Source organism: Pinus tabuliformis, chromosome 1_2 (assembly GCF_031772625.1).
Source record: "Pinus tabuliformis cultivar Carrire ecotype Pingquan chromosome 1_2, CPIR1, whole genome shotgun sequence".
In the NCBI taxonomy this organism is placed as follows: Eukaryota; Viridiplantae; Streptophyta; class Pinopsida; order Pinales; family Pinaceae; genus Pinus; species Pinus tabuliformis.
The window spans coordinates 532223008-532245491 of NC_142298.1; the positions used below are offsets into that span (position 1 = coordinate 532223008).

Here is a 22484-nt window from a genome sequence, read left to right on the forward strand (position 1 = left end):
CATGGGAGGGGCAACTCCCTGTAATTATGAGTCTGCCCGTATTAATAATGATAATATTCAAAATTCACATATAAGCTTACAACGGAGGGAAACCCCAAGTTTCACCTTCACACTTATACAAATTCACCTTCCTGCACTTGTCGTGCAGCCTTGCCCAACCACCGAGCAAAGTCACCCATTCATCGTTTCGTCGTGCCGCCCATCATCGTTCACCCATGCACGGTCCACCCGTTCACCAACGCCTTCACCCGTCGCACAACTCGACTTTCGTTCGAGCGCGCCCACCACAACCGCCCAAATCGTTCACCGTTTACCCGTGCCTGAGCTCGTTCACCAACTTGCCCACCGTCGCACGTTTCCTTTGTTTCGTTTCACCACGCCCGAGCATGCTCACCCAACTCGCCCTCCAACCACATTCACCACCCAACCATCGACCATGTCGTCGTGCCGGACGCACCCACATGACTCGCCCGTCGGCACACCTCCGCACGCCCAATGTTTGCTGACTCTCCATTCAGCCTCACCCGGCGTTCCTTCCACCAGGCGCCCGCACACGAGCTCGTCTCACCCGACTCACCCTTCACTATGCGTCACACCCACCAAACTGCTCAATCGTTCAGCCAAACGCCCACCGTGTGTGCCCGCCCTTGTGTTGCCCGACCCGCGTCCGCCGAACCGTCCACTATTCGCCCTGCAGCCTGCACGCACCTCTGCGGCACCCACAGCTCGACTTGAGGCTTGGGTGCTTCGGCCCCATGTCTGCCTGCACCTCTGCCTTGGATTTCAGACCCAAACTCGCACTTTTCCCTTGGCTCGTTTGCTTGCTCGAACTGTTCGTTGTTCAAATGATGAATCTCCTCTCCACCATCGCCATGTTTATATATGCCTTCACCACCATGGTTAGCACATTGGCTCACCCAGCCGACCCACCCATTCGGCCTTCGTTTTAACTTCCCTGCACATCGGCGCTTCGATTGGGTGCCCCCACCCGGGACTGCCTCACCCTATATACCGCCGCCCAGTCCAACACTTAGCCATTTTAATGTAATAGCCTCGCGTTTCCATCTGCGGTCGCATTTGTCCTGCCCAGCTCACCCATGCTCTCCATCATGCGACCTCACCCAAACGCATCGCAGCTCAAGGTCCTCACATCCTCCTCCACTGGAAGTCATTGTCGCCCTCGACAATCTTTCATCCCAGCGACCACCTATCACCAAGATATCCATACCAATGCCACATAATCCACCGGTATGTGTCCTCCATGAACAACAACCTCCTTGATCCATGACTTCAACTAGTCTATATATTGCAAACATCCCTGCAACATATATAATACGACAGTCTCCATCATGTGTCGTTTCATCATGTGAACTTCTGCATAATACTCCAGCCAACACAACAACTTATTCACCCAGCTCGCCCTCCAACCGCGTTCACCTCCTAATCGTCGACCGTGTCGTCGTGACGGGCGGGCCCGCACAACTCGCCCGTCGGCACACCTCCGCACGTCCAACGTTTGTTGGCTTTCCGTTCAGCCTCACCCGATGTTCCTTCCATCAGGCGCCCGCACACGAGCTCGTCTCGCCCGACTCGCCCTTCACCATGGGTCACACTCACCGATCCGGTCAATCGTTCAGCCGAACGCCCACCGTGTGCACCCGCCCTTGTGCTGCCCGACCCACGCCCGCCGAACTGTCCACCATTTTCCCTGCGCCCTGCACGCACCTCTGCGTCACCCATAGCTCGACCTGTGGCTCGAGTGCTTCGTTCCCGTGTCTGCTTGCACCTCCACCTTGGATTTCATACCCAAACTCGCACTTTTCCCTTGGCTCGTTTGCTTGCTCGAATTGTTTGATGTTCGAATGATGAATCTCCTCTACACCATCACCATGTTTATATACTCCTTCACCGCCATGGTTAGCACGTCAACTCGCCCAGCCGACCCACCCATTCGGCCTTCGTTTTAACTTCCCTGCACGTCGGCCCTTTGGTTGGGCACCCCCACCCGGGACTGCCTCACCCTATATACCGTCGCCCAGTCCAAAACTTAGCCATTTTAATGTAATAGCCTCGTGTTTCCATCTGCGGTCGCGTTTGTCCTGCCCGGCTCGCCCACGCTCTCCGTCGTGCGACCTCACCCAAATGCATTGCAGCTCAAGGTCCTCACACCCCTCCTCCCCCACTCCAGCCCAACTAAAATATTGGAAGTCACTATTCTCCATTGAAGAGCCATGGAAATTCTTGAATTCTAACCACCCACTCCCCCAACTAAGGTAAGATGAGAGGTCACTATTCTCCATTGAAGAGCTAGGGAAATTCCATTAGAGTAACCACTAAAAGAAATTTTAGTGTCTTTGGTTCAAGAATAATTGGGACAATGAATCTCATTCTTGAATTCTACCTCTATTTGCTCCTTAGGGAATTGCTTCCATTTCCATTTGATCTTTTCTCATATACTCAATTTCCCTTTTCATGTTTTGGTGTCCTAAGTTAAGAATAACTAGGATCATGAATCCCATTCTTGAATTATATCTCCATATTCTCCTTAGGAAATTGTTTCCTTTTGCATTTAATTTTTTTCTTCACATAATCCATCTCCATTTTTATGTCCATAAAAAATGAGTGCTAGAAGTGTGAGGCTACCCTTAATGTGTCTTGTTAAGAGAGCGTAAAGACATATATTCTTACTAAGATGAGAGGGTTTAATAGTTAAAAGCATAATTTTGCAAGAGTTTCTTCTACTATAAACACATATCATAACTTGGTTAACCTAAAATGTATAGTTTAACCAAGGAGCACCATTATCTAAACCAAAAGTTCACTCAACTTAAGATGTGCCCAAGTTAAACCAACATATAGGATTGCGCTAAAGACCACTAACAAAACCAACATATAGGATGGTGCCAAAGACCACTGACAAAATTTGGACAAAAAAATATTTCCCATACAACCAAGTGTAAATAGACATGTCTCTGATAAGAAAAAGAAGCACAACTACCTTTCCCCAAAAAAAAAAAACATATCTGACCTCATCATATCATTTGAAATTGATAGAAAAACCAACGTGAATGCATAGAAAACCTGCAAACAAAACAAAGCCCAAACCAGCGAAGCATGACCAGATTTACTAACGAAAAGTAGTCACACACTTCAAATTCCTAATTCAGAAATCAAAGCGGCAACGACTACAAATTAATTTACTTATCTCTCATCCACATTTTTATTATAAAACTTTTATGACCAACCATAACCATCCAGAATTCCTTTCTGAACCAAAATACTTTCCGTACCTTCACATAAGATCTCTCATAACTTAGCTTAGGGAGTGCCATTGATCATGGCCTCTCGCAGCTACATGGGAGAGGTCCTATCTCCTACAGTTGCCACCCAATCCGGGGAAAATAAGTAACATTCCATTTTAAATAGGAATATATTTTTTTTCCCAAAAAAAATCCATATTTACCGAGTAAGTTGCTTTTCCCAATATCGACATAAATCTCATATTTTTCACTTCATTGTTAAAAACTTCACAACGTTGTTGAAAACTTATTATCGTCACAGTGACCTACGCAGGCATCATTGTTAAAAAATTTCACAACGTTGTTGAAAGTTGAAACTTATTACCATCAACAGTGCCCTATGCAGAGATCTGAAATAGTAATAGTGATTTATGCTGAGATATGTATTTATTAAATTGAAAACTAAGGTTTCGCCAATGAAATTCATATTTCAGAGTTTTCCAACATAATTAAAAATCCTTCTGGGAAGAATGAAAATTCGAAAATTCCAAACAATCCGGAAATTTTCCAAACGATCCGGTGGTCGACCGTTGATTTGCAAAGTTACATGATTGTCACGTACTCTCAGAAACAAGATGTAGGGATGTAACTTTTTATAAATTTACATGATGTCTAAGCGGATTAGAATATTACCAGAGTCTCTAATTTTATAGAGGCTCTGCTATTCTAAAAATCAGACCAAAGAAACCCTTCCTCCAAATTGTGCTCCTCTTCATGAATATTGAACAGAGGAGGGGGAGAAAGCAGAAGGGCTTCTGCCAAATCCGAAAATACGTTTAAATATTCGAACAAGTCCTCTTCTATTACACACCCACCCAGACCTTTTGTGGGGGCAAAAAATGGCGACAAATTAGTAGAATTCGTTTGCTCCGATAACTCACTACCGGACTCTGACTCAATGTCTGAGCTAACTGGGGTAAACAGTTGATCTGAAGAGGCGGTGGCTGCATGCTCATTAGTTACTGGAGATTTTCCTGGGGTTTTCCTTGCTCGTTTGTGGCTCTCCATCGAAAATCTAGAGTTCCTCGCACTTGCCGGTGAAGAAGAAAACGCAACAGCTGCTGCTGCAGCGGCCTCCTGAATGTGGCGCGGAGACGAAGAAATGGGTCGCGGAAGGTAATCAATGAGCTCTGGGAAATTCAGCACCGCATGCTTCCCGCCTTTCAAGCAGAATGCGGCGACGTCGTAAGCTCGAGCAGCCATTTCCGGCGTACCGAAGGAGCCGAGCCAGATTCGGGTTTTCTTTTTGGGTTCCCGAATTTCAGACACCCATTTCCCCCAACTACGACGGCGCACGCCTCTGTACTCTGGATATTGCAGCTGCAACGCGCTCTTCTGTTGCAGCGAAGGGCCAAACTCATCTTGAGTTCGAATTCTCTTCATCCCGGTGTCAGATGTTGATGCAGATTTGCTGGTTGCTTCAGTCTCCGGTGATGAAGTGAGCATCGTCTCGGCCAGGAGAGAAGCTTCCTTATCTATAGATTTTTGCACACAAATATACGCTGTTAGTGTCGTGTCGAGCAATTGGGGGTTTAAATATGGAATTGAACGCGGGTTTGAGACATCCATTACAGCTGGAATACAAAGGTCGTGATTGCTACTTGGGAACCTCCGCTCAAACTCGCCTGACTCGATAAATCAAATGCTGACGATTAAGGAGGAGTTATTAAAGTGTTTTGAAGTTTTGAAGTTTTTTTTGGGTTTATTTTCCCATTTAATTTGCGTAGAATTTGACACTGAAATTACAAATTTTATAAGTGATTTTCTCACAATCTAAGTGTTTAGTGATTTTTGAGGGGTGCTGAATTCATAAATATAGTAAAAAAATGAGCTGAAACAATAGAAATCAAGATTTGACCACAATTTTTTTCACCCAATTCCAGGGTTAAATCAGGAAACTCCAAAAAGTCTTTAAAGATTACTCCTATTTTAACACCTTGTGTAATGAGACCACAAATTCACTAGGACAGTAGATTTCTTGTTGGTAATTTTTTTTTCAAAAAATCAGAATGCTCTAGTGTTTGGATCATTTTTTTTTATCTTGGAAATGGATTCAGCGCCATCAAAAACCTTGGGGCACCCAATATATTGAATTTTGACGGGTATAACCTAGATTTTCAAAAAATTCTACCAGATTTTGTCATAATCTTACCAGAATTTCCATTATTTTCCTAGTAATTTGTCAATTCTTTAGACTACTCCCTATTTTATTTTAAAGGTATTCATAGACAAGTACAATAAATATTTTACCCTCATGCCCTAATTACAAACACACTAAGCACCCTCCCCTGCATACCTTCTCCATTTCCACCAAATTGTCTTAACAGTTCTAACTTCTAATACTTGTTGGAATCACGATTGCCGCAACAGGTGTTAGTAAATTGATGGAGAAGTTGTTAAGCACATGTAGCACTAGTTTATCCAATGTCCAACAATCTCCCCCAGCCCGAGCCAAATATGATTCAAATTCGAGACCTTTGGCTCTGACACTACTTGTTGGAATCACGATTGCCATTACACCAAAATCCGCAGGTGTCGGATCAACAAGAGACGGCACATGTCTTGAAACACATGTAGTGAAACAAACGGGCCGTGTAATTTTTTTTCAAAAAATTCAGAGTGCTCGAGTGTTTGAATCAGTTTTTTTTATGGTATAAATGAATTCAGCACCATCAAGAACTCTGAGGGTATCCAATATCATGAAGTGTTTGAATCATTTTTTTAATGGTAAAAACGCATTCAGCGTCATCAAAAACTCCTTGGGTATCCAATATCATAAAGTTTAACCCTTAACCTAGATTTTAAAAAATTTATGCCTTATTTTGTCATAATTTTGCCAAAATTTTTATTATTTTCCAAACTACTTTGTAAATTCTTTAAAATAAAGTACTATTTTTATTTTAAAATTCATGGACAAGTACAGTAAATAATTTACCCTCGTGCTCTAATTACAGACACACCACGCGCTAAAACAGCCTGGCCTGCCTATTTCCATTTCCACGAAATTGTCGTGACAGTTCTAACTTCTAATACTCCATCTACTCTTTATCTACTCTGATAATTTTATATTACTGGTCAAACTCAAACGGTAGAATTCTGTTGAGCACCCACCACGCCTAATCTCGGCCGAGCACCGTCCAATCCCGACTGTTCCGTTATCCGTACGGAGTTAGGTGTGGGGTATGGAGGCGAATTTGATATTTAACCAGTCGTAATGGAAGCTGTAAAAAGTATTATGTCACATTTTGAAATTGCCAGTTCAATTATTTTTTGAAATCTTGATCAATCTCAATTATTTTTATAACATAACTCGCTGTCAAATTCGAGAAATATTCTGAAAGTTTTGAATGGCTTTCTGTCAAATTGAAGAAATATTCTGAAATTTGGTAAAGTTAATTTTATATTCTTTAATGGTAGACATAAATTTAATTTTCATAAATTGGTAAAATTATTTTTATGTTATTTTATTGTAGACATAAATTTAATTTTCTTAATCGATCGACTTTGGATTCCCTTTAAATTTATGGTTTGGGCATCCTTCGGAATTTATGGGTTGTCATAGTAATAAATCACGATATAATCGACTTTGGATTCTCTCTAAATTTATGGATAGAGTTTCATGGCAATTTATGGGGTTGATCTGCAAGATTAAATTTGCCATTGCCCTTAGATGCGAAAAAACATTATTAGAATGTCGTTCTTAAATGAAGAATAATTTCCCCTTGATAAATACCAACTCACTTTTACAGTGACATTAACTCTTATAGTTTTGTGAATGCTATTCATTTATGTCGCAATTAGTGTTCTTAATTGACCTCTAAATTTCGCCCAATAGATATTACTGATTTTTATAATAAATAAAGTTCAAACTACCCATTCGGTTTTATCATCACATTCACTCCATTGGCTTAGATGGATTTAACAACTTAATTTTATCATTTCACATTTTCTTTTTCTTACCTTTTAAGTTGAAAATAAAAATAAAAATATATAAGGTTTAGATTATGTTGTTTTTAATATAATATAATGTAAAATTTTCGGATCTTATGTAATTTATCAAGTTTTATATTTGATATTCAAATGGGATATAGAGACAATTGTAAAAGTTACACAATTTCAAGGAATTTTTAGTCTTGTACATTTTTATTAACATGTCAATTTATTTTAAAATATATATAAGTTAGGGCATTTTTTGATGTGAAGTCACTCCTTGATTTGAAGTCATTGGTTCAATCTCCACTACTTATATCTGGGGATATATTAGACATAATGAAGAGTTTACAAAACACACACACACATATATACATGGAAACCATATAAATTAAATGGTTGATAAAAGGTCCATAACCATCTATCCATAATAAGTATTAGACATCTCACGTGACTAAACTTAAAAAAAATCATAAAACTTAATTAATTATAGCTTTATTTTAAATTATTATAATTAATAAAAAAAAAATAATATATACCTTAAATATATATACCTTTTAAAAAACATGGAATAAGATTCTTAACTATAGAACTTTACTTACTTTTACTTTTGAGATTTTTTATATGTAAATAAGCTTTGTTACAATACCATGGGCCAATATCATCTACCTAATAATTATTGATAATTAAATTAAATGAAAATTCCAAAAACTTTATTCTAAATTAAACACATCTATCAACATAAATATAAAATTAATTTTAAAAAAATATATAATAAATAATTATATTTATAACCCATATTTATGATGTAATGTAATTGACCACTTACCGATGCTGAGCTGTGTAAATACTACTTAACAAGGGTTGAACTACCCCTGTAAATATCCTTTACGTGGCATTTGAAAACCAAAATTCAACTTGTGCACATCAAAATCATAGATCACTGAAATTTAGTTGGATAAAGATCCAAAACACTGCTCTCGTACAATATTTGAATTTAACCCATATCATGCTGTCTGTAAATAGTGACTATCAGTTGATAAATATTCCAAACCTGATGATATTTGAAGGTTACTAATATCATGAGTTTGTAAATAGTGATTATTGGTAGAAGGATTATCTTTCTCTTCAAGATAGGATATACGAGTCAAATTCATTTGAATATAAGCTATTTCTCGTTCATGTAAATGGGAACTATGCATTAAAGGGTTATCCTCGTCAAGAATCAAATATTAATATCATATGATATTGTAAATCATAGTAATTTGACGAATTAATTAATTACCTTGTTTCATGTTGTTATTATGAAATTTTGAGATTTAAGTCATCATTTTACTTGACATAAATGATTATGGATGGTATAAATTAATAATGATTTTTTATAATATGTTAATTAAAATGAAAACATTTAAAAATAACAATTTGTTAATTTGAATAGATGGTTCAAGATATTTTTTCAATGAATTTGAATAAGATATAAAAGAAATAAAATATATGAAATTGATTTTTTTTTTAATATACTAAATTATTTATAAAATTTGTGTATAGTTGTTGAAAATAGCAACAAGAAATGCTAAAAATAGAAATGCTATAAATGGCATTGCTATAGATAGCATTTCAAGATATATTACAATTTTAATTTGTCCTTGAATTAAAATTGAGAATTAAAATTCCAATTTAGTTTCACTAGTTGTTTGAAAAATAATTAATTAATTCATCTTGAGTTAATTAGTTGGTGAAAATCAAACATGAAGTGTTTGTGAAGACATGCAACGCTTATCCCTTTGATTGAGGAAGTTATCCCTTAATTAAGGAGATAATGATGAGTTGTATTTGAGTTGTAATTAGTTAACTGAGTTAAGTCCAGTTAAATTAGTTCCAAACAGTTTGTGGAACTAATTTTTAGTTCAGTCAGTTAATGCATGCATGCATGCAACTAGTGTTCTCCAGATAACTGAATATTCTCTCATAAATAACCATTGCATGTCAGTTAAGACAAAGGCCCAGTTGAGATTAAAGGAAGGGGCAGTTTATTATCAATTGCTAGAATATTCCTATGAGAATATCTCTTGCATACAGAAGGAATTCATTCCTTGAGGATTGCGCAGTTACTACAGAGGTCAATGCAGTGAGTGAGGTGAGAATCACACTGGTGGCAGCTGGAGGACCCAGGAGAAACTATGCAAGGAAATAGGAGGCTACTGGTGGCAGCTGGAGGACCCAGGAGAAACTATGCAAGGAAATAGGAGGCTACTGGTGGCAGCTGGAGGACCCGGGAGAAACTATGCAAGGAAATAGGAGGCTTGGAGGACTGAAGGAAGGCATATGTGTTGTCTATTCTGTCTATGAGCAGCAGTGAGGGATTGTACTGAGAGCTGGATAGCTTGTGAGCTAAAGCTTTGTGTAATCCTGAGATATTTCCACTTGTATGATAATACAGATAGTGAGGTTTTTAGCGGAGGCTTTCCCCATAGTATTCTTCTGTGTTTCATGTGTGATTGAATCTTCTTCTCTGTTATATGTGTTTTGTTTAATCTTGCTCGAAATCGATTAAGCTTCCGCAAGTTTGATTGTCGAAGTAGATTAAGTATTTTGCTTTAGTACATTGCATAATCAGTTTAATCTATAGTGAGAATTTCTACATGGTATCAGAGCAAAGGTGATCAAAGTGGAGAACAATATACAAAGAAGGGAGAAGTTTGAAGTTTGAAGTTCTTGATTGTAGGTACAAAATCAATTTCTTATCACATCTCAAAGTTCACCAATGGTGTTCAATGGCTTGAGACTCGAGTATGCCCTGGATGGCAGCTCGAATTACATAGCATGGAAGGATCACATAGAAGCGGTATTAGAAGACAATGGTTTGAAGGACTTCATTGATCAAGAAGTCCCCAAGCCAACACTAGCTAATGCCTAAGAATTGGCGGAATGGAAGAAATGTGTGGCAAGAGTGAGGAGGATTCTTCTGGAGGGAGTTTGAGACCATATTGTCTTGAGTCTCCATGGGAAGGAGACTCCATTATCAATGTGGAAGACATTGAAGGATCTATATCAGAACAGTAGCAACCAAAGGGAGCTGGTGCTGAAGGACAAGCTTCAGAAAATCAAGTGTGAAAAGGGCGACAGGATCTCTACATATCTGAAAAAGCCCACCACTTGCAGAGATGAGCTTGGACGTGTAGGAATCACGGCCATTGATGATGATATGCTGAGTCTTTCTCTCCTGGGTCTTCCTGAGAGCTGGCATAGCTACCAAGTCTCAGTGAATGGAAGAGAGAAACTGCCAAATTGGGAATCACTGTGGTCGGATCTGATGCAGGAGGAGATCGGGAGAAGCACCAGAGATGGTTCTTCATCTAAGCATGACGATGAAGAAAATCTAGCCTTAGCGAGTAAGGAGAGGAAAGGGAAAGGTAAGGCTTCTCATTCTAAATCGAGTTCTTCCCATGGAGGGAAGAAGATTGAAAAATCTAAAGTGAGATGCTTTAATTGTCATGAGGTGGGCCATTATGAAACTAATTGTCCATTGAAGAAATCCAAGAAGGGATCCTCGAAAGGATCAGATGATGAGGGACTGGCCTCACAGTTCGAATTGGATTTTACCCTCATAGCATGCATGTCATCAATGGTGGTTTGTGTTTGGTACTTGGACAGTGGAGCCTCATTCCACATGACTGGCGACAAGAGTTTATTTAGTACCTTGGAGGAGAAAGACCTCTAGATGTGCATCGAGATGGGCGATGATGGAAAGTACCGTGTTTCAAGTGAAGGTACGATTGTCTTTCGGAGGGAGCATGGAGCTCCTCTCACCCTGACTGATGTAAAGTACATGCCTGGACTGAAGAAAAACTTGGTATTGGTCCCGATGTTGGAAGACAAAGGCTATGATGTAGTCTTCAATAAAGGAAAGGCGTTCCTGAGACACATAGCCATGGGTCAAACCAAGAGGATTGGGATTCGAGTGAAGAATCTCTACAAGCTGGAGGTATATGACTGTGCTGCATTGAGTTCCAAAGCAGAATTGGTGCAAAGCCAAGATATTGGCGAGTTATGGCATAGAAGGTTGGGCCACTTACATCATGGGGCCTTGAAGATAATGTAGCAGATTTCTACGTACTTCCCAAAGGTAAACTTGAGCAAGTGGACACATGCAAAGGTTGTACCTTGGGTAAGTATGCAAAATCTTTCTTCAGGATAGAGACAGTTGAGTTAAAGCAATCTTGGAGCGAGTTCATACAGATGTGTGTGGACCATTCTCGACAGCCTCCATCGCTAAACAAAGGTACTATGTGATTTTCATTGATGATTTTTCTTATAGATGCTGGATCTATTTCATGTAGAAGAAGGATCAAACCTTCTTAAGGTTTTGTGAGTTCAAAGCCTTGGTTGAGAAAGAATCAGGAAAGAAGATCAGGGCCTTGCGAAGCGACAATGGTGGAGAGCATGTCTCTTAAGAGTTTAAGGACTTCTATGTTGCAGAAGGAATTAAATAGGAGTTGACGACACCCCATAACCCACAGGAGAATGGGGTGGCCGAAAGGAAGAACAAAACGATTGTGGGAGAAGCTCGGGCGATGCTACATGACCAAGGCCTACTACTTCATTTGTGGGTTGAGGCATGTAGCACATCGGTTTACTTGCAGAATAGAAGCCCACATCGCATACTTGGGATGAAGACACTAGAGCAAGCTTTCTCCACGAAGAGACTAGATGTGGGTCACTTCAGGATCTTTGGCTCATCGGTTTATTACCATGTGACCAAGGATGCCTAGAAGAAGCTAGAGCCAACAACAGAGTTGGGGATACTTGTGGGGTACACTGATACTCCCCACAACTATCGGGTGTATTTTCCTACCAGTCAGAGGACAGTTGTTCATAGAGATCTTAAGTTCAGTGAGCTGAAGGCCATGCAAGTTTCCCTTGAGAGGGAGCTCAAGATGCAGGCAGAGGAGGAGCCTCAGACTGATGCGGAGCAGCCGCATGCAAAGGTTTCAGGAGTGGAGACATCTACTCATGCAGAGTCTTTGAGAGAGGGGCGGAAACGCACAAGGGAGGCTGACAGATTGTTGATGGATGCGAGAGAGAATGTGGGAGAGCCATATTCTCAACGCAGACAGAGGAGGTCACCTGAGCGATACATTGGTTACATGGCCCTTGTTGGGGAATGTGTAGAGACCGAACCATCTTCCTTTGAGGAAGTAGTGTAGCAGCCAGTTTGGGTTGATGCTATGGTGGAGGAGTATGACTCCATAGTTTGAGATGTGGTTCCAAGACCGAAGAACAAGTCAATTGTGAGTTCCCGTTGGCTTTACAAGGTAAAGCATGCTATTGATGGTAGTGTGGAGAAACATAAGGCAAGGTTTGTTGCCCGTGGTTTCTCACAGGTCGAGGGGATCGACTATGATGAGACTTTTGCTCCTATAGCAAAGTACTCATCTATTAGATCGATGTTGGCACTATCAACACAAATGAGTTGGAAGGTACATAAGATGGATGTGAAGACTGCATTCCTCAATGGCAAGATTAAGGAAGAGGTGTACATAGAGTAGTCAGAAGGTTTTGAGACCTTCGATCATGAGTCGCATATGTGCCTACTCAGGAGAGCTTTGTATGGGCTGAAGCAAGCACCTCGTGCTTGGTACACCAGGATCGACAACTACTTCACTGGGTTGGGCTTCACAAAGAGTGAAGTGGATGCGAACTTGTACCACATCATGGTGGAAGGTAAGCAGTTGATCATTGTTCTTTATGTTGATGATATGATATTGACAGGTGATGATTAGTTGATCATGTCTTGCAAGGAGGACCTTGCAAGAGAGTTTGAGATGAAAGACATGGGTCTCATGCACTACTTTCTAGGCATGGAAGTGTGGCAGAAGGATGGGGAAGTGTTTGTGTCTCAAGGCAAGTATGCCAATGAGATACTCAGGAGATTCCACATGGAGAAGTGCAAGCCCATGCAAACTCCTCTAGCAGGTAACTGGAGGAAGGAGGATGCTACTTCAGGTGAGGTAGTAGAGGCTATTGTATATCGGCAGCTTGTGGGTTCATTGATGTATTTAGTGAACACATGACCAGGTTTGTGCTTTGCGGTGAACCAGCTGAGTCAAGCTATGGTTCAATCTACCAAGCTGTTTTGGAAGGCAGCTAAGCATGTTTTGAGATACCTCAGAGGCACATCTCAGTATGGATTATGGTGCAGATGGTTAGATGGAGTGAAGCTACAGGGATTCATAGATGCAGATTGGGCAAGGAGTCCATCAGATCAGAAGAGCACATCAGGAGGAATTTTCAACCTTAGTTTAGCTGCAGCTTCTTGGTACAGTGGGAAATAGAGGTCAGTTGCACTTAGCTCAGTAGAGGCTGAATACATGGCTGCAAGTCAGGCACCATGTGATGCCATTTGGATGCGGAAAATTCTAGTTGGTTTGCTTGATCAGAGGATGGATCCAACTGTGATCTATTGTGATAATCAGAGTTGTATCAAACTCTTTGAGAATCCACTATTTCATGATAGGTCCAAGCATATCGACATTCAGTATCATCATCTCAGAGACTGTCTAGTGAGGAGGATCATGTTGTTGCAGTATATTTTGACTGAGGAGCAAGATGCTGACATTTTGACTAAGGCATTGTCAAAGTGTAAATTCGAGTTCCACAGAGATAGTATCGGGGTGGCAGATAATCCCTTTCTTGTTGAGAGGGAGCATTGAAAATAGCAACAAGAAATGCTAAAAATAGAAATGTTATAAATAACATTGCTATAGATATAACATTTTAAGATATATTTCAATTTTAATTTGTCCTTGAATTAAAATTGAGAATTAAAATTCGAATTTAGTCTCACCAACTGTTTGAAAAATAATTAATTAATTCATCTTGAGTTAATTAGTTGGTGAAAATTAAACATGAAATCTTTGTGAAGACATGCAATAGTTATCCCTTTGATTGAGGAAGTTATCCCTTAATTAAGGAGATAAGGATGAGTTGTAATTAGTTAGCTCAATTAACTGAGTTAAGTCTAGTTAAATTAGTTCCAAATATTTTGTGGAACTAATTGTGATTTCAGTCAGTTAATGCATGCATGCATGCAATTAGTTTTCTCCAAATAAGTGAATATTCTCTCATAAATAATCATTGCATGCCAGTTCAAAAAAAGACCTAGTTGAGATTAAAGGCAGGGACAGTGTACTATCAATTACTAGAATATTCCTATGAGAATATCTCTTGCATGCAGAAGGAATTCATTCCTTGAGGATTGTATAGTTACTACAAAGGTCAGAGCAGTGAGTGAGGTGAGAATCACACAGGTGGCAGCTGGAGGACCTAGGAGAAACTGCGCAAGGAAATAGGAGGCTTGGAGGACTAAAGGAAGGCATATGTATTGTCTATTCTGTCTATGAGCAACAGTGAGGGATTGTACTGAGAGCTGGATAGCTTGTGAGCTAAAGCTTTGTGTAATCCTGAGATATTTCCACTTGTATGATAATACAAATAGCGGGGTTTTTAGCTGAGGATTTCCCTAGAGTATTCTTCTCTGTTTCATGTCTGATTGAATCTTCTTCTCTCTTATATGTGTTTTTTTTTATCTTGCTCAAAATCGATTAAGCTTTTGCAACTTTGATTGTCGAAGTAGATTAAGTATTTTGCTTTAGTACATTGCATAATCAGTTTAATCTACAGCGAGAATTTCTACAATGACTATGTGAAATTTAAGTTTTTCTAATAATGATATGCTAATTTTCATGTAAAATATAATGCATATATTCTAGTTAGTGGTTGTAAGGTTTTAACATCTAAATGGCTATATTTCTTTTTAAAAATTATAAAATGACAGAGAATACAATTTTCACATGGCTATTTTTTCAAAATTTATAATCTTATTTTTATATTTTTATAATATGATGAAAGTTCTTTATATCCTTGGAATTAAAAGGTGGCTTATCAGTGCGTGACATGAAGGTAAATATGAAAAAAATAGAGAACAACACAATAAAAACTCACAAACCATAATTGACACAAAATATTTCCTGTGAAAATCTTTTGGGAGAAAACCCAACAATAAGGTCAGGCCGCTCAGTGCTCTTTCCCTAAATAGAAAATGGATGAAAGTAGAAAAATGTAAGGCATATGGCCGATCGGCTACTACAGTGCACAAATTGTCTCTGGGTGCCCTCTCCATATTCCTCTTGGATATTACACTCATTTATGTAATATAATGCATTCGAAAAGAATGGAACCTTTTTTCCTCCTATTGTTCTGGTTATGACATAGCTCGATAGCCTACTAGTGCTCAATTTTGACTCCATCAACTCTTAAATAAGGTTACAATATTAACACTTCTAGAGTCTTTTTCATCGTGATCATGTGACTAGCCCATTTCCATGAATAATAGGGGCTGACATGGCATCCCCTCGAATTATGGTGGTCAGGAATGTCAGCTTCTAATTGACATAACTTTTGCATATGCAATCTGATTGAGGTGATTCTTACACCATTGGAAAGGTATCTATGTGTAGAATAGGAAACAAAGGTGCTATGCCAAAGAAAAAAATAAAAATAAAAAATCCCCTAAAAGATGCCATTTGATGCCTAAAAATTTTCCTGAAAGGTTTTAGACCCCAATCTGCTAGACTAGGTCCCACTGGTAAAAATGGTCTTGTGAGTTTATTCCTCCACTTTTTCCACTATGAAAGTATTGAGATGGATGCACTACAACGAAAAGACCATCTAGTGGAGGTTTTTGTTGAAGACCTTATAAAAATAGCCCAGAAATATGTTTGTAGCGGAGGTGGGCAAGTAGATGCTTTTTAGATGGTATGTCTACAATATACAAACACACTGGTGCTTTACTCTCCATAAAAGTACCAGTGTTGTATATAAAATGGTGCACCATGGAAAATTTATTTTATAATAAAAACACGGTGAGCTAAATAACACAACACATCGGTGATTGAATAATCAATAGCACTAGTGCCCTTCATGTAGTAAAACGTCCTAGTGCATACCACTAAGTAGCACCACCATTATTTTTAAATTTAAGAAAAATGCAGTGTTATTTTCCAACGATGCACCGATGCGATCAAGGTATTAAAACGCCCCAGGGCATCTATGAAAGAGAACCGTGAGGCGATTTTTAATTTTTAAAAAACAAGCGGTGTTATAGTTAGACAAAGCACTGGTGTGGTACCTATATTAGAATTCCCAGGGGTGTGTTAAGAAAAGAACCACGACAATTTTTTTTTATTTAAAAAAAAGGAGATGCTCTTGGATCTATTCGACACAGGTGTGATTAGAGTAATGCACCAAAGGAGGGTTAAGTAAAAAAACCCTCTGAGCTATAAATTTCATTTTTACCATCTACATTGCTAGAGAGATGAGCACCAGTGCCACTCTTGGCTCATACAAGTGCCCTAACGTGGGTGCTTCTCTTGTTCACCTTCCTTCTGGACTATGCTCACTTCTTGACATTCCAATTTTTTCAAACCGTGCTAAAATTTGTTTTTTCTACATTACATGTCCATAATGCCTCCCTGATGACCAAATGTCAAGGTAATGTCTATGTTTCTCTCTAATTTAAATTTTTAGCAGATTAGAATTACAAACTAGGTTAAATTTTCCATTGTTTTTGACAAAAAAAAATCTCCTTACACAGTGCATTCAACATATTTGGCTCACATCGATAGCAGTGCTCCCTATAAATTTACAGGGTGCACTGCATTTTGGTGTGTGAACATAACGCACCGTGATTGTTGCGGTATGCTTCGTAAATAAAAATGCACTGGGAATACCATAAATTGTATGTGGATGCCTTACTCCGAGTGTGTTTATATTTACCAAATTCACCGCAAAAATAATATTTAAAATCATAGTTATAGCTCAGTGCGTTCGAAAACCTGAACATTTTGTGCTAGTGCGAAAAGGTTATACATGCACACGGGTGCACAAATGTGACACACCACTATGAAAAATAAATTTGTGAACCAACAATAGTGCATCATACTTATGTGCGCACCAATGTCGGTACAGTTATGTTTGGCAGTGCACCAAAGCCGGTGCATGACTGTGTTTTGAGCACATTGATGGTTTTTTTAATTGAAAGTTATGTTTCCATATTTATAAATACATGTTTCATTTAATAATAAAAATTGTATTTTATGTATGAGGCTGATGTATTTTATATGTTAATAATGTAGCAAAGACATCAACAGAGGGAGAAATATCAGGAGTAGGAGCAGCAAGCAGACCCATACAATATGGTTTGGACATGGAAGCCAATAGAGAGGGAAATGGATTTATACCCTCACCCTATTATTGCAACGACCTAAGCGCTCTTAAGGAATGTAGGCCTCCTCAAGTACTATGAGGAGGCTACATATTTGAAGGCACAATCTGTCTTATTGGCACATATGATCCATCAATGGAGTGCCTAGGAGAAGGCTTTCCATGTCGGTCTTGGGGTGTGGTATAGGACTACTAAGGAGGACATATACTTTATCACTGACCTATTAAGGAGAGGGGAGGATTTTCCCTAGTTCTCTGATTTCCCCATGGGGTTGCAACTGAGAGTCAACTTGCCTACACCCAGAGATATGTCGAGCCTCATGTGGTTCATCCAACATATTTTTAGATATGTGGTGGAAACTACATATTTCTTCTTTTTCCACATAGGAGGTTAGGTGATTCTCTTTATTAGTCACCACCATTGTACACTCTAGTAGTGATGGGAAGCGCATTAGTTGCCCTATTTTGTATTATGTTGATTATTTGATTTAGGTGCCACGTTGTATCAGATGGTTCGCCATTTTTTTTAGGAATTTTTGCGCGGCCTCAGATAGATGTCATGCATTGAGGCAGGGGAGGGTGATCTTCCCTTGCGCTTCAGAGTTATTTTGTTTATTTTTTGAGAGGTCTCCAGAGGTGACGCCTACATTTGACCATCACCCTCCTAGGATGATCATTTAGGTATGAATGCACATGTGGGGGTAGATGATGCACAAGAGGGGCTTTTTAGAGTATCTGGCCAAGATTTTCTCTGAGGCACTAACACTATTGGACAGTGAAGATAACCATGCATTTGTTGTGTTAACATTTCCGTACATGGTGATTGATTGGAGACAATTTCCCAACATCCTCTTCATAATGGTGAGACTCTAGATGATAGAGGTAATACTAATGTTTTCTTTGAATTAATCTAGTTTCACTTTATTATTTTAATTAATTACAATACAATTTATTCTAGCATGTTCTTTAACTTATTTTATTAAATAGTTTAATATTGAAAATTTCTAATTATTATTATGTAATATATATTTTTTAGACATCCACACAGTCGATGGGGACATGCCTCCTCCCCCACTGGATGGAGGAGATAAGGAGATGGGCAAGGCCCAAGAGGGTGAGGCACATCCTTAGGGGTGCGTGGGCATCCAGGGCCAGAGGGTTGGTCTGCGATTTCAGATGGACTACTATGACCAATTAGCCATAGTTTTGATTGATGAGGGAGTCCTTCCTATGAGGGCTCGAGATATCAACACATATCCTAGGTTCATGGATCTCTACAGGGACTACTTACGTGAGATGATGTCTTATGCATCATATCATCAGATTTAGTAGGGTATTAGCAGTGATGAGCGATGCATGGCATGCAACAATGGATACATCGGATGAGGGTGGTGATGATGATGATGAGGGTGGTGATAATGATCATGATGATGAGGTTAGTGATCATGATGCTTATGGTAGTACCACCCCATCGGATCATGGTCGTCAGGGTGTCAGTGATCATTCTGGTAGTACACCTCTTTGCCAGTCCCCTGATGATGAGATGTTAGAGCTAAAGGATGTTCCTTATGTTTCTCTTGACAGAGGAGAGTAGCCACCTCCTCTGCCATCTAAGAGTTCGATAGATCGTGTTGAGATAGTAGTTGACCATCCATTGTCTTCTACTCCAGACCAACCACCTCCTCCTCCACCTCAGCTGAGTTTGACAAATATTGAGGGAGTAGTTGGTCATCCATCGTCTTCTACTACAAACTAGGCTGGCACTACTGTGTCTGTTGTATCGACATATATTTGATTGTATTTATTTGACTTGTGTGTGTGTGTGTGTGTGTGTGCGTGTGTATAATGCATTTTTTAGTTCATGTTTATGTACTTAATTTATTGTGTTGGTGTTGATGTGTATATTGTCAGGTCATGTTAGATATGTTCATTTAATGTGCTTGCAGACATATGTGTATGTGATAACAATTATTTGACATGAGATTTATATTAATTTGAGGATGTGTGTGGTGATGATGTTACATTACAATGTTTTTGTTTTGTTAGATGTGATCACGATGATGATGACCTGTTAGATTATTAGATTTGTGTGCTAGCTAATGATGTTTATATTTGTTAGAGGCGTGTATAACTAGATGATGGTAGTGAATTCAATGTGTATCTTAGATGATGTTTATGTTTGTTAGATGGTTATCATCATGGTGTTTATTTTTATGAAATAATATTTATTATAGATTATGTATTGGTGAACTTATATCAAACTTTTATATACGAAATTGCATGTAAATCGACTTACTTTTAAAAAAATGCAAAGATATTTTTATGAATTACAAATTTTATTATGGCTGAAACTATGATTGAAAAATTATGATAAATATTTTTCTATTGCTTAAATAGTTCATTCATATTCAATCTAACTAATTAGTAAAACATTTCAATGCTCAAAAGAAAAAAATAATTAAAGGTAAAATAATTTAGTTAGTTCTTAATAAGATGAAAATGTGCAACTCATTCAATTTTTAATATAAAATATTATTAATAATAAATTATTCAAAAATAAAATTTAACTAATTCAATATTGGTTTATAAAATTCAATCTATTGTTAAACTTAGGAAAATAAAGTTAGATTTTTTTATAGCCAAGCATAGAGAGTGATTCTCTTGAGATGCAACCATCTTTTAGAGTGAAAAGAAATTTGATCCCTCTAGGCGCTTGGTAAATTCGGAGCTAAGATGGATCTACACTGGTATTATATATATATATATATATATATATATATATATATATATATATATAGTTGACATTCTAATATTTTATTTATAATTCTCATTCTCCACATTAAAATGTTAAAATATTCCCCCTCATATTTTCCCTGTATGTATACATTTAATTATTTTTATTATTAATATTTCTAAAATATTACATATCAAATACATATCAAACATTAAAAAAATTACAAATATCCCTCATACATTGAATAGAAAGCAACTATTAATGGAATAAGAATTATTTCAATCTTTCTCACTAAAGTGAAAATATAAGAAATTTTTCAATTTAAATTACTTTATTTTTCTCTATATAAAGTATCTATAAAATTATGTTATTTAATATGGACATTGAAATATTTTACTTATGGTTGACAATAAAACATTTTTTGTATATATATATATATATATATATATATATATATATATATTTTAAATATCACATATAAATGGAACGTAGAATGAATTACTATATTTTTTTACTCATTACATTTTTCATCATAATAAGAGGTTTTTTTTTTTTTTACTTTCCGTTACTTTATATCTCTATATAAAGTTATATAAAATTAAAGTGTAAATTGAAGTATTGTAATTATGGCGGACATTAATTTCTTTTGTTATTACTATTTTTAATTTTTTAATTTAAATTATTATTCTACTATTTATAAATGTAACGTTATGTGACAACATCTCTCCCATGCTGAGTTGTAGAGCGTCTCTTGGTGCAATCAATTTAGATTTAATATAACTTAAAAAATTCTATTTTTATAAAATTTAATTTATTACTAAAGTTATGAGATTTTCAAGCAATTTAAATTTAATATTTATAGCAACTCTTACCAATTTAAATTAGAAATTTCTCTCTCTAAAGAGGAGGATCAAGAAATGTAAAATAAGGCTCATGAAGTTACTTGTAGTTGGGGATTTGCTCTATTGGAAATAATCCCTTAAAGAGGCAAGTGAATTTTTTTCTAGTAATAAATATATAACATTTTGGTGCTATTTTGGTTCTTTATTTGCTATTGCACTGGTTTAAATTTAACTCTTTTTAATAATAAATATGAATTAAATAATACAAAAATAATACTATATTATTTAAGCTTTTGAAAAATACTATATTTGATTATTTCTTAATGAACAACTCAAAAAATATTACTTTTTCCACATACTTATTACAAGATAGTCACTAAAATTCATGTTTTCACATTTCTCCTATCTAATATTACATCATGTTCACAATGATAACAACATGTCTACTTTAACTTATATAGTTATAAATACATGAAAATAGATATTTATTTTACATAATCTAAATAGGACAAAAATTTGCATCACCAAGTCTATTTGAAAGCCAAACAAATGCCTCTTAATTACTATCAAAAATGCGGTGCTCTTGATATGTTCTACACGCCCAGAGTGATCATATTTACCAAACACACCGCAAAAATAATATTTAAAAATATAGTTATAGCTCGATGTGCTCGATAACATGAGAAGATGCGAAAAGGTTATCCGTGCACATCGGTGCATAAATGTGACACACCACTATGAAATTTACATTTTTGAACCAACAATGGTGCATCATACATATGTGCACACTGATTTCGGTTCGGTTAGGTTTAATAGCACACCGAAGATTGTGCATGACTATCTTTTTGGCACACCAATGATTTTTTTTTAAATGGAATTTATGTTTCCACATTAATAAATACATTTTTCATTTAATAAAAAAAATTCTATGTTATGTATGAGCCTGGTGTATTTTATGTGTCAATCATGTAGCAAAGACATTAGTAGAGGGAGCAACAATAGGAGCAGGAGAAAATGGCAGACTCATACAATATGATCTAACCATGGGAGGCCAGAGAGAGGGAGAACACCTAATTTTTGTCCTACGATACACGCTATAGGTGTCTTACCTTAATCTTTGTAACCACCGTAGTCAAAATTCCATGCAATAAAGTTAATAAAGGAAAAATAATAACCAAGGTCATGGGACACATATTCCAAGTTGAATGTTGGGTAAAACATCCTAGTGTGGGTGTTCATTTGGTTTATTATGGCTAAGGGAAATTGACAAAGGCAATGGAAAAGACATTGAAAAGGGAAAGAGGAATTAATTGACATTTTATTTATGAAAATAATGGAAATTAGGAGAAAAGGAAGGTGAAAGGTCACAGGTTGCACGTGAGAAGGAAACTGAAG

The 22484-nt window shown here is 37.6% G+C and overlaps 1 protein-coding gene across 1 annotated transcript; it reads right to left on the minus strand.

The window, feature by feature from the left end:
- Positions 1-3755: 3755 nt before the first annotated feature.
- Positions 3756-4790, minus strand: LOC149206683 (dehydration-responsive element-binding protein 1D-like). Its single transcript, XM_089393772.1, has one exon. It carries the CDS (start codon positions 4743-4745, stop codon positions 3966-3968), a length of 780 nt encoding a protein of 259 aa, XP_089249898.1. The 5' UTR covers positions 4746-4790; the 3' UTR covers positions 3756-3965.
- Between the last annotated feature and the right edge of the window lie 17694 nt (positions 4791-22484).

Excerpts from the sequence above, each read along its gene's own strand:
- LOC149206683 (XM_089393772.1), bottom strand. The coding sequence starts at position 4,745 with ATGCTCACTTCATCACCGGAGACTGAAGCAACCAGCAAATCTGCATCA.